The sequence below is a fragment of the Diadema antillarum genome, unplaced genomic scaffold (assembly GCF_040938485.1).
Source record: "Diadema antillarum isolate AM-2024a unplaced genomic scaffold, OU_Dant_1.0 seq00001284_RagTag, whole genome shotgun sequence".
In the NCBI taxonomy this organism is placed as follows: Eukaryota; Metazoa; Echinodermata; class Echinoidea; order Diadematoida; family Diadematidae; genus Diadema; species Diadema antillarum.
Window position 1 is genome coordinate 469,188 of NW_027272063.1, and position 17,825 is coordinate 487,012.

A 17,825-nucleotide genomic window follows, 5' to 3' on the forward strand; every position below is an offset into this window, starting at 1 on the left:
ATTCTGCTTTTTAGTTTTTTGACAAGCCTAAAACTTTGTACGAACATACAACATAAGTTTTCAGTAGAAATACAATCCTCAACAAATTTGGTCTTGTTTTCTTTGAAATGGTCCACACATCACATCCAATATACATTCAACATGTGATTGACCATGTGCAGCATATTTCAGATAGATCAATAGAAAGCAGATAAAAATTACCCATAATCCCCAATTTTGAAGAAGTCCATGATTATCAAAACCTTTGAAGCAGTGCACATCTTTAAAAACCTAAAAAGTCATTGTCATACTGGTCAATATGCACTTGATTAAGAGCTTAACCTGAAAATCTCTGTTAAATCTCACTGCATTTTCACAAACAGCAATCATATTTCAGATCATTCATCTGCTGCACCCTTCAGAGCATGTTACACTGCATCAAAAACTCCCCATATATATGAATCTTTCACCACTTGAGAGCAAGAAAGGGCATTAAACACAGTGACTTTGCACAGCACTAACACCCTTATGGTTCTTTACTGAATAAAAAGTGATTCCCAGCATCAGTGGGGCAAGAGACACCTGACATATGCCATTCCACTGATAGTGCAATAACGTGAAGTTCGAATGTTTGATCCGTCTTGCCAGATCCTGTGTACTGAAAAGTTCTAGTCAGCACCGCTTTACCCTCCTTTGGAGCTTTATAGGGACGATGAAGCTCCACAGCCTGAATTTATTTCAGATCTAGACATCAGGTGGTCTAAAACAACCACCAGTAGTCATGAGCTGATTTACGATTTCTCACTCCGTCATAGCTGGGGCTGTTCTCTAGGAAACTGAAGTGATCCCATCATCACAGTTTACCGACAGTTTGCTGACTTTAGAAAGGAAGTTTGCACTGTCCCGTTCTTGGTCATGACCCGTGGGCAAAGTGCGAGGGGAATGACACTGTGAGGAACTGCTTCATCTTCTCAAAGACGGTGAAGGAGACGGCCGCGGCCGGGATGGCCCGCAGGTAGTTGATGGTCAGACCCCGGTAGAGACCCCTCACGCCTTGCTCGTTGTAGACGGTCATCAGGTTCTGAAGTATGTAGCTGCATAGAATGGTACAATGTACATATGATCCAATGACTTGTTGACATAACAAAAGCTTCCCCATAATCTACATAATCTACATACTCCTGTCATTCAAGGAGTGGAATACCTACAGAAACAGTGGCATGCAAATTCTCACTAATAAAGTCTTGATTTCATTTCATGCATTCAAAAGAATAATGACACAACATTGTTCTCTTTATCATATCGTAACAAAATTAAACTTCAACCAATCTTTCTATTTGACTGGTTACATTTCATCCACCACTGAAAAGGAATTCTAGATGGTTCCCTCCTGGATAGACCTTGTCACCTATCTCTGTTTCATTGATCCAAAAGCATCAACAGGCAGGCAGCAAAGGTGTGAAGGAAACATTCTTCCACTGGGAAATTTCCACAGTCATGGACAAAAGCTAGCCAGTCATTTACAAACTTTGGTTGAAGCTAACAGGTAATTTTGTAGGGATATATCTTCCTCCAACCAATTAAAGTTTCCAGTATCAGCATTTTCTTTGTCAATTGATGCATCCTCACTACTCATACATTGGTTTTATTTGGGGAATGATTAGGGTCTGACATATCATGTCCCCATGTCAGCATGCTGCAGACTGCCTGTACTCAATGCATCACACAAAATATTTACAAATCATCCATCTAGTAGTTACATTCTGTGGTATGAGCTATACAAAAGTATATCAGCTTTGAGGCAAGGGTTCTAGTCAATCCCACATGTCACTTTATCAACAAGTCTTGCATTGCTTCCTTTTCATAATCTGAAATTAATATCTCTAAAAAAGTTTGGTGAAGTATCAGAGAGATTTCTCCCAATGCCATGTACGTAAGTAACACAGGGCAATAGATCAGGCTAAGCATGAAATGTCCTATCCAATAGGGGCTCAGATAGCATGTGCCTGAACATACAATAGCCGGATTCACAGGTACAAAATAGGGGGATGACAATCGGGCTCCATATCTCAAGATTTTTTGCAACCGTTCAGACGCTCCAAATTAGCGGGATAGCGATCGCGCTCGGAATCTCAAGTGTTTTGCAACCGTTCACACGTATAGAATTATCCCGCTAATTGCCGATCGAGATAACAGCCAAACCTGCAAACTGGGTCACACAGCGCGCTTCACTGTCTGCGCTTCTCTTTGCCCATTGTTTTTTTGGCATAAGTGGTATGGTTCACGCGCTGTTGTTGTGGTGCGCCAAAGAGGTGAAGGACCTCTTCGCATAGGCCTGGCTGTTGTGATGTGCGCATTGCATGATGGGATATAAAAACTCGAGATTCTAAACCCGACTGTTCACACGTACCAGCGTGGGGAAAATTAGCGCAAGATTTCTTGGGATTAGCATCGCGATGCTGATCGCGCTAATTTTAAGGTTTTTTGTGTCCACACATGCAAAAAACTCGAGATACCGATCGCGATGCAAATCTCGAGATTTGTATCCCGCTAATTGGTGTATGTGTGAAGCCCCTAATATCTATGCACAGAAAGTCATGTACTCAATTACATTCACAGCTAGAGAAGACTGAGGAGAATCTTACTTTGAAGCGTGTGGTACCATAGTCCCGAGCTGCATTATTCTCCTCACGACATCCAGTGGATAGCTGAGAGCGCAACAAATTAGGAAACAAACCAAGTACATGAGACATCAAATCTTGATTATAGTACATTGTATTTATACATTACATCTCCATGAAAACAAAAAGCTTACACTGCTGAGACAATAAGTTGGAAACAAATGGGCATTCAATTGATGATACATACATTTTCTATAGAAAATGATAAAAACAAATTACAGTTCCAGTAAGTTGTACAACAGGTGTACATGTACATCTCAAATAGACAGGGAATGTAAAACATTAAAACATCCTGGTGTAATGTGTATGAAAGTGAAACAGACTTTACGGCGATGGAAGAACAAAGGTCAAATAGATAAGCCAGCACCGTTAATCATTTCTGAGCAAGGCATAGTAACAACAGCTGGCAGCACATCATCTCGCACAGATAAAATATAATCAAGTATTCATTGACAATATTAAAATTCAGAAAATGTATCACCCAGTTTAAAAACATGATGTAAACCTAGACATAATTATCATTCTAAGGCTGCGTTTATCAACTCCTTTTCTTGGCAGAAACAGGTTATCCAAACAGCTTTCAAGGAATTTTCACGAGTTGATAAACGCAAAGCTGTTTTGAAAGCACTTCAGGAAAGCCTTTTACGAAAGGGTGCGTTTATCAACTCTCCTTTCTCGGCAGAAACAGGTTATCCAAACAGCTTTCAAGGAATTTTCACGAGTTGATAAACGCAAAGCTGTTTTGAAAGCCCTTTAGGCTGCCTTCACATAGAAGTATTCGGTATTCGGTATTCGCTATTCGCTATTCGCTATTCGGGCACCGAGTACACCATCGCCCCCACCGTCAACTCACCATCCTGCAGTGAGGATTTCTTCCCCCTACATCCCAGCAAATCTTATTAAAAATTTCTAAACTGCATCAGAATGTCAGTCTACATGCTTATTTTTGCTAAAGGGCAAATCCAGACCAAAATTGTCATTATTTCATAAACAAGAGACGGTATACGCTGCAAGAAAATCGAACAAGCTCGATTCCCACTTTGCTATACTATTCGCAGCTATTCAGTACTTTCGAATAGTGCCCTCTTATGTGAACCGGTGTGAGGAAATCCTATCGTTCGATTCAAGCTATTCACGTGCCCTCGAAAACGAGCCCCGAATACCCGAATAGTATACTTCTATGTGAACGCAGCCTACGGAAAGCCTTTTTGAAAGCCCCAAATTTGTGACGATCCAAACAGGTTTCCTAAACAGGTTATCAGAAACCTGTTTGTAAAAGCCTTTCGAAGTTGATAAACACAAAGCTGTTTTGAAAGCCCTTTAGGTCGCCCTACTGCGGTTACGCAACCATGCGTTTCCGGTTTCTGAAAAGACGCGCGCCACGTAAAGTGCACACTAGTACGTGTACACAGGTGTATACATACAGCTGTGTGTAATGCACACATATGCTTGGAACAAGGAGATGTTTCTCTCACCAACAAGATTTGAGAAATAAAGTAACAACAGTCTCATTCCCTTTGATCCCATGTCTCATGCCGCCACTAAGAAATATTTGAAGTATGTGCTAAGCTGGAGCTGCCTCACAGATAGGAAGACAATTGATTCATGTGGCATTGTATCATGACTCGTCACTCTCAAAGGAAGATATGTCTTTATGATGGTAATTGCTTTTCGCCGTCCCTTCTTAGAAAACAAGCGGCACATTAATAGTACAGGCAGTCAGGGCTTTGGAAAGGGCTCTCGAAAGGGCTATGGAAAGGGCTTTCGAAAGGGCTATCGAAAGGGCTATCGAGCCGTTTAAACAGGGGAAAGTTGATAAACGCAGCCGACGAAAACAAGCGGCACATTAATAGTACAGGGAGTGGACAGGCTTTCGAAAGGGCTATGGAAAGGGCTATGGAAAGGGCTATCAAAACGGCTTTCGAATGTCATTTAAACAGGGGAAAGTTGATAAACGCAGCCTAAGATTCAGCAAAATGCATCGCAATGGGGGAGAAAATTGGTCAATATTCTCGTTCATATGGCTAATGATGGCTTTGCTTCTTAATACTCAAAAACATATTAATCCAAACAAAGTCCCACTGCATTCTATCAAGACATTAGCAGATATGCAATAGTTTCATTATTCACCATATTCTATGCAAGAAAAGAACAGAACTGGGGGATGTAAATCACTTAGAAAGTAACATGTAAGAATGAAAGGCACTTAGTAATAATGTAGTAATTATGTAGAATTATTACATTGGTCATTGGTACTACAGTGTATGTGTACTGCGTGGGGAAATGTATTTAATTTTGTGTAATTGTTGTCAACCTCACAAATCTGTTGCGAATACAGCTATATTGTTATTTATTCACTGTGTAAGTATGTGTAAGTGTGTCATTACCTGCCATGTGACTAGGATAGGACCATGGACCCGGTATATACAGTATGTCAACATGTCCTTTGTTTTACTTATCAATAAAGACATGATTACAACAAAATTTCACAGCTGTAAGGATCTCATATACTAACCAATGATGAAATATTCACATTTCACAAGAAATGCATACTATCAAGCATATCGGATAATTATTGAATATTCTACTGTATTAGAATTTGAATATATAAATAAAATTCAAATCATCTGCTAACCTTGTTAAACATTACACAGACATAAAACACACACGCACTTTGCCTGTACACCGTTTTTTTTTCATTTGTACCCATACGATGCTGGAAGCATTTTTTAGTTTCATGCATGCATGCACATGGCTAAGGCACATGTCAAAGATTTTGTAGTGCACCATACATGGCTCGACCCACAACTTCCAATCTAACTCACGTAATGGTCTGTGCTATTGCCCCGGCTACGCCACCGACACAGAGATTAGCAGGGATGATGAGGACACGCTCCCCAGGCTCAGTTGGGGATGGTTTGGAGAGCATTGGTGGACCTCTCGTTAGCAGGAAGACTTTGGTCATCTCGTAGGTGTAGAAGGCAGTACCTTGCAATACAAAGGGAAGGGGTGGTAAGAAATTGTCAAGACTTTTGCATATTCAAAGGGATGGTATTGTTTTGGTTGTGGAGATTCAGATTTTGACCTTTTGTAAGACAATGAGAACCAATTTTAAGAAATACATTGTACTTAAGAGCATACACTACACGGAATGGAAAGTTTATGTGGTGAAAATCAGTTTTGAAATGACTAAGATGTCTGCCAACAAAGAGGTCATATACCATCCCTTTAACTGTACATGATGGAATTTCATGATATTCTCTTTCATTACCTCATCAACATTCAGTTGGTCCAGACTGCACAGGAAAAAAAAACAGTATCTACAAAATATTCTCTGATTACAGTGTAGTGTCACCTGGTAGTTTCCCTGGCTCTGAGAGGCTCAATAAATCTTATCTTTACAGTTGTATCTCCCGTTGAATGTGATAAAAGCATAACAACAAATAAATAGCGTGTGTTAATAGTGTTTGCTCTGATTGTGATCTTACAGAGAAAAACAAGTAGTTAAAAAGGAGTAGCCATACAGCTAATAATTGACATACTGGTACATGTACATTGTAGTGCACACTAAAACAAAGTGGGCTACTGAAAAAAACAAACAAACAAACAAACAAACTTGCCATAAGAGTATCACTTGCTTTTGGAGCGGCTGTTCATAACTCTCGATATCGCCAATGACGTAAAAAGTACCCGGATGTGGCTTTTTCGTCAAGATTTAGTGCACTTCCGGGACTGGGGCACTTCCGGTGCAGGGCATATTTTGCACAGCGCTAGCGTGCGCGTATGTGTACCTTACCTATAGCGCAGCGCTGACCACGGATACAGTACTCTCCGCGTAATTGGGTATCGCTATAAAGTTTAAAATGGGTACTCCGTTTAATTGGGTAGTTATGTCAAAATCAGTTCTAATGCACATTAAAATTATCTGATAATCGGGTTGCCTCTCCGCATAAATGGGTAAATAATTTTCTTCTTATATAATTTCTACCTACATTTTATCGCAGATGTGAAGAAATTATTAATGTCAAATTTTTCATGGCTAATCGCATTCAGCTCTGCTTAATTTGCAAAGAAGACTGATCATTTGGGGAGTGATTAAACAAGAAAACACATGTAGGCCTACCAATACCAATTTGCCATACGTCAACGAACATTACACACGTAGCTGGCACTCACAACTGCATAGACAGGCAGGAGTTGAACACACTTGCGCTCCTCCCTTACTCTGCAACAACATCCACAATAAGAGAAGTTTGCAACGGAAATCAGGCCATGCACCAACTCCATAATTTTGCTTTTCCCCAGTCACTTCTCGAAAAGTAACCCGACGTTCTACGTGACTAGTGCACGCAAAGAGACATGTTTATTTCGGAAAACGCCTACGTGTTAGCGAGGAGTCTACAGTCAAACGACAAAGTTTTCTGAAGACATATTTTTCCATAAAAAGAGCATAAATTATTGCTTGTGACTGACCAAGTGTAAGGTGTGTATTATGTGCCGTGCAAGCACGCATCTTAAGCATACAGTGTAGGTGCTTGGTGCAGTGTACAATGCATATATACATACACATTGTGCGTGTAAATTGTAAATATCAAGACATGTTCTTCTGTTAATCAGGCACTCCGCTTAATCGGGTAAGAAACGCTCTGCCCAAGCCTACATGATTATGCGGAGAGTACTGTACTAGTACAGAAGGCGGCTGTACCCAAACCAGCCAGTGGCCAGGTGCTAGGCCTGTGATGGATACATACTGTAGCTATAGCCTCCGCATTGCCCTAACTAGGCCTTGCATTAGCATGCACTGCATGCACGTATGCGACACAAGCTAGACATACCGGTACATCGTACTGCTTGATCAAGCGATCGACTTGCACATCAATGATAAGTCATCTCTGCACACGCTGAAAATATTAGTAATACTGGAAAATATTCACCAACCTGGATATCGTCATGGAATGCCCATCTTTTTTTCATTTGTTCTCTGTCGAGGTGGTTTCGCGAACACAATCGGGAACGAACTGTGATCTCGAACTTATCCTGTCTCCAATCGAAGCAATTTCTTCCAAGCAAGTCGCACGCGCGCTGCGCTGTGGAGTCACCTGCAAACTTCACCCACGTGGCCACGTCACGTCTCGCATGCCAGTAAGGGACCTATTTCTGTAACATTTGTTCCTTTATTGTCATGCGAACAACACATGACAGCTCCGCAGTAACGACCCATAGTCGTATTTACAGCAATTTCTCAAGAATGGAGAAATTTCAAATCATATCAAAGCTAAAATTCAAGTCGAGGAAACAGTCAGTAAACGTAGAATACAGTCGGTTGTATTTGTAAATAGCATTAGTCACGTATCACGTGCGTACGAACGGAAGTGACTTGGCTCCCGGACTATCCCATAATGCACCGTAAATGACGCTTAAATCAAGATCCGGGTACTTTTAACGTCATTGGCGATAGCGAGAATTAAGAGATGTCAAAAGCAACATCCACTACATCAAAATAGGCTAAGGGTTCAAAGTGCCTTCTGCAGAAGTATTTCATTCCTCTGCTAGACATGATTAATTCAAACATTAAAAAAACTGTGATAAAGTAACACCCAAGAAATTCCTCAATAAGAACACTGTGCCAGTCAGCATTCTTCTTCCTTCTACAGTCAAGACAATGATCATACAATCAAGTCTATTCAAGACAGAAAGGCACAGAGACATACATATATGATACATCCATCAAATATGGTAGAAATGAAAATGAACTTACCAGCATAGGGAATCATCCCAAGGAGTGTTGGGGTCACTCCCCTGTAGAGACCTTTGAACTGGCCCTCCTATTGTAAACAGAAGAGAAATGATCCCATGTAAGAACATGTCATGTCAACTAAAAAACAGAACAGGAAACACAATGACACCACACTATTCCACCCAATGAACAGAAGGACTGAGCAAGATACATGACACGACTATGCAGAAAGAGGAAAGATATTTCAACAATCACTGAACTACATGTATGTCACTGTACATTTGCGTGACAAATTTGAATTCATGGCTAAGGACATCTTGACATTATAAGCCATTGCCACTACAATGAAACCACGGAACATCAAAGTTTCCTGATGACGATGAGAAATTTGAAACTCACAAGTACATGTGCTACAGGAAGTCTATCTTTCTTCAAGAATTATACATGATGTACAGGACATTGTATGCACATGGTTAACACGCATTCAATCACAAGTTATTTTGGACAAGTCATGCATACAGTGATATGTCCATTTAAGCCCACATTGACAGTACATACCAGTTTGTGAAAATGCAAAGGGTGATGGAAAAGCACAATGATCTCAAGCCCTTATCTCTGGCTTGTTTAAATAACTCGCAACTGTGTACTTTTCAGATGATGATCACATTGCTTGACAAAAAACAAACAAATAAATAAAAACTGCAACAGCAGTCTTGACAAAAAGGATCTACTATAAGTACTGCCTGTTAGTTGCAGCTGTTTGTTCTCCTTCTGCACCCCTCCCCATTTTGTTGCTTTATTGTACTCGGTCACATTGTTTGGGATAAAAGCAATCCATACCTGATAGTAAATCTTGCGGAAGGTGTGGATAATACCCCGGTATCTCCTCTCCCCTATGTGCTGGTAGGCTAGGCGAGCTCTGATCATGTCCAATGGGTATGTGCAAATGACTGCTGCCAGACCTGTGGGTTGGAAAGTGAAATCTGCCTCAGTGGTGTCAATAAAAAAATGATGCCGTTAGCTATTTTCTTCTTCTCTTTTTCCAGTTAAAGTCACCATCATGATGGGGGAACCCCTTTCCACCAGTGGTATTGCAACTAAGGTGCAGTAGATTGTTCAAATACATTACCCATTTCAAGTTATCACGTCACACTTGTGCATTTGCAGGCTTGTCCAAAGGAAGAAGCATACTTTTTAATGCAAGTAATCAGCAAAACATATTAAGGAAAAACTATTATGCAATTAATGCCACTCAGAGGTACCAGTCTGTTTCTGATTCAGTGATGTTGTGCATTATCATTTGTCAGTGTATCAATCAGGCACATAATGCTTCACACGTTGTACACATATCTAGATATCACTGGGTTTGCTGCAAGACTTTCTGTACAGGCTATTCAAATTCAATGAGCAGTGTGAGAAACAGCTCACTAATCCTTGGCAATAGGGTAACTTTAAAGTTTAACCTGTGCTACTCATGTACAGCACTCTCATGTAATTAAAATGATAATACACACATAAAGAGACAAACCCGACATTTCAGCTGAGACTGTCAAACTCACATCTGTAGTAGTACCAGGCATTTAATTTTAATTGTTTATTAAAAATTTTTTACAGAGAGTTATCAAGTTTGAATTGTATCTTACCTGCTAGTGATCCTGACAACAACTTATTCTGAGTTTTCTGAGGAAGAAAGGAAAAACATTCAAATGCATTGAAGTTACAAAGTATAAAGTATGTATATAACTCTCGGGGAAACTGTGTGTAAATCACACAGCATCCCACCTACAACAATACAAAATAAAATGAGACAAAACCATCTCCTCATAATTACTGGTATAAATGTAAAATTTTATATTAAAGCTGGCATGAAAAGTTGATTATTATAAATTAAAAGATATTCATATGACATTCACATTTTCCTCCACTATCTGCTCTGCTCTATCCACTATTCACTTTTTAATTTGTCTGCAGTCTTATGAGTAAAAGGAAAGGTTATAAGGCAGCACAGAAGTAACATCCACTGCTCATAGATGCACATATATTCATATCAGACAACTTGGGTTCCCTACTAAATTGTTTTGAATTGGCTTTACAATCCCCTTTTCCTTGTTAATTATGCCATGGACCGATGATTACACTTGATAATATCTTACCTCAAGGAGACTATATGGAGTTTTGCAAAATGACGATGAAAAAGCAACAATTATTCTATATCCTGGCTCGTTTATTGGACATCAAGCAAGTCATACATTTTGTGAGCACAACAAGAAAGTATTTTTCCCATTCAAGGGAAAACGTAGTGATTTTCAAGTTTCACCTTTCAATTCACTGCATTTCTCTTATGCCATGCACACAAACAAAAAAACAGGGGGAAAAAACACCCATTGTACAACATAGGGCATACAAAGTACATAAACATATATACAGCACTTAAAGATAATAAAAAGTTTTGGTACCTCAAAAGCTTCCCTGAATTTCCTTGTCTTGGTTTGTGTTTCAGGTTAAAGTACATTGTCTGTGAGAATTACTCGCCCCAAAGTGCTCTCATGTCTTAGTAATCATGCAATAATGGTTTCGTACCAGAGCCGACACTGTACAGCGTCGATAAATATTGTACGAAACCACCGACTGCGACCAGCAGCGTGCAGCCCATTGTACGCATAGCTAACTGCGACCAGCAGCCCCATACGCATAGATTGCATGATATGCATGATTACTAAGACATGAGAGCACTTTGGGGCGAGTAAGTCTCACAGTGTTAGTTATATGAAAGGTACTTTAACCTGAAACACAAACTAAGACAAGGAAATTCAAGGACACTTTTGGGGTACCAAAACTTTTTATTATCTTTAACATCTAGAGTTACAGATGTATGTCTTATGTAGCTACAGGCAATATATTTTGATATTCCATCCGAGGGCAGGTAATTCTATATCAAATCCATAGCTCTCTTCTTCTTCTTCTTCTTCTGATTAAGTCTGCCTCCTTCAATAGACTGAAGATTCTTGCAGACTGGTGCTATTTACATTATAATACAATTTATTTACAGATATTTACAAGCACATAGAAAATTTGACGAAAATACTAGCCACTGTGATCAACCGTTAGACGGTTTCGAAATGATCCCACAGATGGCGCTGAAACAATTTCTGACGACAGGGAATTCCAGTTCCTTACAGTTCTTGGGAAGAACGAATGGCGATGCGATTCAGTTCTCGAATATGGTACCTGATAGGAGTGTGGTTGCGAGGCTCTCGTTAACTGAGTAGCCTGTTTGATGATATAGTCCTGTGCTGAAAGAGGAGTGAGATTATTGTGTATTTTGTACATCATAATTAGCCTGTCATTTTCTCTGCGCTGTTCCAGAGTGGTCCAATTAAGTTCTTGTAGCATTTTGGTGACACTCGAGGTGTTATGGTAGCGATTTAAAGTGAATCTTTGGTAGAGGTATCATCAAAACCAAATAAGCACTCTCCTATATCATTACCTCTTTGCACCACTCGTAGGTCACGAACTGGATGGCTCCGTAGGGGAAAATCCGGACCATCATGGCTCCATTACCCTTGTACAGGGCCAGGTAGCCCTCTTGCATGACCACCTCATTCAAGGACGACCAGACACCTAAAATGATGGACAAGGGAAAAAACTAGTGACACCCACAGATTTTACACAATGATCAAACTCAGGCTGAGTTTATTATCATAATAGTTCAATTTGCCAACAAATTCTTCATTTTCAAAGCATTCAGCATACATTGTTATTGATATATAACTATTCTTCTCCTACCTATTACCAGGGGCAGATCCAGGAATTCCGTAAAGAGGGGGTGCCTTTATAAAATTAAAGGGAGTGCATCAGGGGCGCATCAGGGGCGCATCAAGGGGGCGCACACATCCTTCCCCCATTTTTTTTTTATTTCTTTTGTTTTAACAAGAAATAAAGGGGGAGGGGGGCGCACGCCCGGTGCACTCTCCCTGGATCCGCCACTGTATTACTAACAATGGTGTACAGTGTACATGTATTTGTTGACATGCCCATAATATTCTGCTTGTTTCAATTGGGACAATTTTTTCTTTTTTCTTTTTTTTTTGCTAGAGGAATAGAAACATTTTAAAACCCAGTAAATGTGAAACAGAAACACTCATAAATATACTGTGTACAACAAACAAGAACCCCCTCCCTGTTTTTTATTCAATGATACATCGATACGTGTATGAAACAAATCAATAAGATTCTAGTAGGGGTAATAAATGCACAATTCAACTATAATCATCCACACTGACCAGTAAAGAGTATGACAATAGTTAGCATGTTTGAACTACATGTATGCAGAAACAAGTTGATACAAAATATGATCTTACAAATCTCTCAGTTAGGACTAGCATCTCACCTTTAATGATGAAACAAAATATACTTTGCATATACAGCTGTATTATATGACTATGACAGTGATCATCAGACCTCAAATTGCAAACCATATAATTGTCAATCTGACTTTTAACAGAAAGATTAAAACCAGACAATGTAGGTAGAAGTTTCATAAAATCAGACATAAAATAAGAAATTTATGAATGGACTTTAGTTTCACATACCCCAAGCACAGATTGGGATACAACCCCATTGTATTAGAAGAAATACTAAGGTCACTCATCACCTCTCAACACTTCCATTGGTTTGTGGACAAAAACGCAAAAACAAACAAACACACAAATCATACTTCATTACTACTTTTGGTCAATAATTTGGAAACTGCAGCTCAATAAGTCATAATAATGTTAGGTAATTATCTATTAAAACATTATTACAATCTGATGTCACGATAAGGTCTTTTCCACAACAATTTCATACAGATCTTTAAAAAAAATAGTAAAGGTAAATGGGACACTTGTAAATGGGGCTTGCAATTAATAGTGTTTCATGAAAAAAGTATGAAACTTTAAGATTTTGAAACTTTAATTTGGGTCAGATTTTGAAAAAAAAAAAAAAAAAAAACCTTGTATACCATAAACTTGACATTGTATTGCACTCTGAGAGCCTGCATCAAAACAGTTAAGGTATAAACATTGTCTACATGTACCGGTACGTGTAGTTTCTCCTTACCAAGGTTTTGAAAGTGTTTGTGCCTGGCTTGGAGCAGGATCTTGATCCTGTCCAGAGGAGCAATGACGCTCTTGGCGCAGCATCCCGCCACACCTGTACGATAAACAGAGTTAAATTGACCCGATTAGTTCATTAGAAAGTCTGTGCAATGATTGTATCAAAAATGATTCTGAAATTTGTGTGGCATCCTGTCACACCTCCAGCCGGAACAAGAGTCTGACGAGCACCTAATTTGGGAGTGAAAGTACACAACCACTGAATGCTGTCAGTAAAAAACATAGACTTACTCTACAATTATAATAATGAAAGGCAAGATCAACACAAAGATTCATTCATTTGTTAATTATGGGATTATGATAAGATTAATATGCTGTACCAGGGAGGTGGTAACTGTTACAACAGTGTACATGTACCGACTACCGTACAGGATATTTACAAAATTTCACAAATCATACATCACATAACACGCTACTACGTCGCTACTACACTGTGTGTGTCACTAGTAACGAAGTTAGTAGTAATTCAAATGCATAATCGATATATTTTTAGTCTCAAGACAAGAGAACAGTGACGGAAAATAAGTAGCACCGACTGTACATGTACATGACAAGGCATTGTAATTACTTGGTAGTTAAGAATATACACGTATGCAAATGTGTACTTCGTGCATGCATAGAGTCGCTGTCAACAGATACTGGCGTTCACTGACTGCGCCGCATACTATGGGCTGGGGCACACAAGTAGCGTCCGTAGTTAACGCCGATACTACGATTACGAATGAACAGCCTACCTCCTGAAATGAAGTTTCTTAGAAGTATAGCTCCTTCATGTGATGTTTCTTGAGAAGATTCTCTCATCATGCGCTAATCAGATGTACTAGAACTTGCCCAAAGGCTACTTTTTGAGGCAAATAATCTGACACGTACTTCACGTCACACTCCGTTCGTTCTCCATTTTGAAGCAGCTGGCAGGGTGTAGGGCAGCGCAACCAACGCACCACAACCACGCTCACGTAATGTAGCCGGTAAATAAATAGGGGAACCGGTACAGCTACCGGTACGGTACCGGTACGTCCGGCCGTGGGCTTTGGACTACAGCTCTCACCTACCATACTAGGCTCTCAAATATCACGTCCACACAGCACAGTTCTCTGTGTAGTCTCTCTGTCTATCGAATGCACAAGGTTGTTTTACTGCAAACATAAACATAAACATAAACATAAACATAAACATAGACATAATAATAATAATAATAATAATGATAATAATAATAATAATAATAATAATAATAATAATAATAATAATAATAATAATAATAATAATAATAATAATAATGATAATAATAATAATAATAATAATGATAATAATAATAATAATAATAATGATAATAATAATAATGATAATAATAATCATCATCATCATTATCACCATCATCATAATAACAATCATAATCATAATCCTGATAATAATAATAATAGTAGTAATAATAATAATAATAATAGTAATAATAATAATAATAACAATTCGGACTTTGCTTCCTGTGCTCTCTGGAATGGTTGCATCAGTATTAGCATTAGTCTACTATCTTCTAAACATCAGCTTATAGGTAAGATAATCTAAGATTTTTTTTTTTTTTTTTATGACGAAGTATATAGGCCTAGATCTAGCCAAGTGTTGTTGTCCACGGATCACACATTAAGATTAAAAGTCTGCCAATTAAGACTATCATAATCAAAATTATCATACTTGCCGACTTCGGCAGCTTGGCAAATTTATTATTAAATCCAAAAAGATACGCCAATAAATAAAAACAAAAAGTGGTTTAGTATAAGTTGTCAGTTGGTTGGCTGATAGTGCACATGCATAATATCTACAATGACGAAAGAAGAGTAGAGTAGGTTTGTTTAGTCCGTATGAAAGAACAAATATTTGAATACAAACCCAACAGTGAAAATATGATAACAAATCGGACAAAAATTGGGGAAGTTATGAAATTGTGAAGTTTCGCTAATATAACTTTAACAAAAGTCAACAATAATGATGTAAATGAATGAGTTTGTAAACTTTTTTTATGAGTTGGTCGCCTAACAACTTGCCATTATGGAATTTGCATATAAAATCTGGAATTTCCATTGTCACTCTTGCATAAAAATGAGATCAAACCTACGTCAGAAAATCACACAATATTCTATATACTTAATACTCCTTGTCTGGAGAAAAACTGACTTACATTCCTACTTACGGCTTGATTACATATTTTTCTGCATCTGGGCCCAGCTGCTGATATTTTTCATTTATTTATTTTTGTTTAAGCGCAACGGTAGTCTAAATCAAGCTGCATCTATCATTATTTTGAAGTTATCCAGGAATAACAAAAAATCGAATTTTCGTCAGTTTCTTGTACGAAATCAATGCAAAATATTGTGAGATGTGTATGGCATCCCCGTCTGACTCGTTTGCATATATTCATATCAACTGTTAGAAACTTTTCTTTCCAAATTAGCGAATGCTAAGAATTTCATATAACGGGTGGCCGTACACTTTCAAGTTCCGATTTTGATCAAATTTTCACTGTTGTGCTTATTTAAGATTATTATGTTTTTTTAAAGGGATCGTATAGTTTTGGTTGAGACCTAATTACACGTTTCTAACATATTTTGGTGAGATAATGAGAAACCTCTTATGAAATATGAAAGAGCATGTAATTCCATGAGGAATTCAACGTTTATTTGGTGAAAATTGGTTTTGAAATGGCTGAGATATCCAAAACAGAGCGATTCTAATAAAGTGTGGGACATACGCCTTTTATTACGATCGCTTTGTTTTACTTTGTTTTTGGATGTTTCAGTCATTCCAAACCCGATTTTCATCAAATGAACTTTGAATTCCTCTTAAAATGGCATGCTCTGTACTATTTCATAAGTGTTTTCTTGGTATCTCGCAAAAAAGTTAAGCCCAATTCTCATATCCACCAAAACTGTACCATCCCTTTAAAGTGTTTACTTTTAATTGGTCCGGAATTATCCTAAACAAAACAAATCAGCGTACTATCTCCTCTTTTAAAATAAAACACAACGTATCCTTCATTAAAGCAAAACATCTATCTTCGAAGGTCCCTCAACAAAGTGATGTAAAAGTACATGTAAGATAGTTTTGTAGATCGCCGAGTGTCACTTATCATAAGTGGACTCTCACACGGAACAATGCTAACTTCATAATTTTTGACAGGGCCTCAAATCTTATCGACATCCAGGCCCGATTGTTGGTTTGACCTTGTTGACCATTACCCATGGTTGACTAATCAAAGTACATCATTGTCAATGGAGCAGTCAATCGTCATGGAAGTGTAAAAATTACCTATTCGTTTATTATTCGAGCACATGTATACATGCCAGTTATTAGTTATTGTCCATCGGGTTACATGTTTGGTTGTCTGTTCTTGATTTTTTTTTTTTTGTATTGCTTTTATGAATTACCGTCCTTGTTTGTACTCTTTTTTTTTTTTAGGAATCCATCAGCTGCGAAGGGCACCTTGCCAAATCATTTTCATACAGCTGTACGTGTCTTGTACCATTGTCATTGCATGAAAATACCAAAACGTGTCGTTTGTATGATCAAAGCCATGTGCAATACTTATTAAGAATTTATTATGTTGGGCGTTGTACCCATACCTTATCGCAATTTTCATATCATAAAACATATCACAAAGACAACTTTCAATACTGATGGGGTATCTGTAGCATACATTATACACCACATAACGTGTAGAAAATTTGGGGGCCCATTACGATTCGTAAGTTTGAGTATATACCACAATCATAATGCTATTTTCAGTTTATAGCATGACACCAACTATACCTTAATTTTCTCACAAATTGCAAATACATGGATCATGATTATTATAGACTTGAGTCTTCTTTTTTACTTTACTAAAATAAAACATTAATGGAAATTAAGAGTCACAACGAGAATGATCGCTACAAACTGTTTATCATGATTCAGCAAGGCAGTTGAGTTATTAGGCCTATAATATCAAGAATTCAATTAATTCAGATTAAATTTCCACAAGCTTTGCAAACACACACACACACACACACATCAGCACACATACTTAAAAGAGCATTATGCAATAAGAACACGGACATCAAATCAGCCAAAGTTTTGAGATGCACATTACCTCATGTATGTATGCCTGACTATTTGTGAAAAAAAGATGATATCTTTCGGTATTAACAGTTGCTGAACCATGGAGATCTAATATCGATATAAGTATTTGAAGAGCTTGATCCAAAAGGCGCTAAATCCACTGAAAATGGTGGAAGTAGCGCC

At 38.3% G+C, this 17,825-nt stretch overlaps 1 protein-coding gene across 1 annotated transcript; it reads right to left on the reverse strand.

Moving 5' to 3' along the window:
* Positions 1-216: 216 nt before the first annotated feature.
* LOC139745660 (solute carrier family 25 member 16-like) lies at positions 217-14,433 on the reverse strand. The gene is made up of 9 exons (XM_071656054.1): positions 14,288-14,433; positions 13,498-13,590; positions 11,885-12,018; positions 10,041-10,077; positions 9,238-9,359; positions 8,419-8,485; positions 5,486-5,648; positions 2,625-2,687; positions 217-1,073 (listed from the first exon to the last, which is right to left on the reverse strand). The coding sequence occupies exons 1-9, from the start codon at positions 14,355-14,357 to the stop codon at positions 893-895; spliced, it is 930 nt and encodes a 309-aa protein (XP_071512155.1). The 5' UTR covers positions 14,358-14,433; the 3' UTR covers positions 217-892.
* Between the last annotated feature and the right edge of the window lie 3,392 nt (positions 14,434-17,825).

Coding starts and splice junctions, on each gene's coding strand:
- LOC139745660 (XM_071656054.1), bottom strand. CDS start 14,357: ATGATGAGAGAATCTTCTCAAGAAACATCACATGAAGGAGCTATACTT. Junction 8,486..9,237: donor TCCGCAAGATTTACTATCAG/GTATGGATTGCT, acceptor TGTTTACAATAG/GAGGGCCAGTTCAAAGGTCT. Junction 5,649..8,418: donor TGGGATGATTCCCTATGCTG/GTAAGTTCATTT, acceptor TTGTATTGCAAG/GTACTGCCTTCTACACCTAC.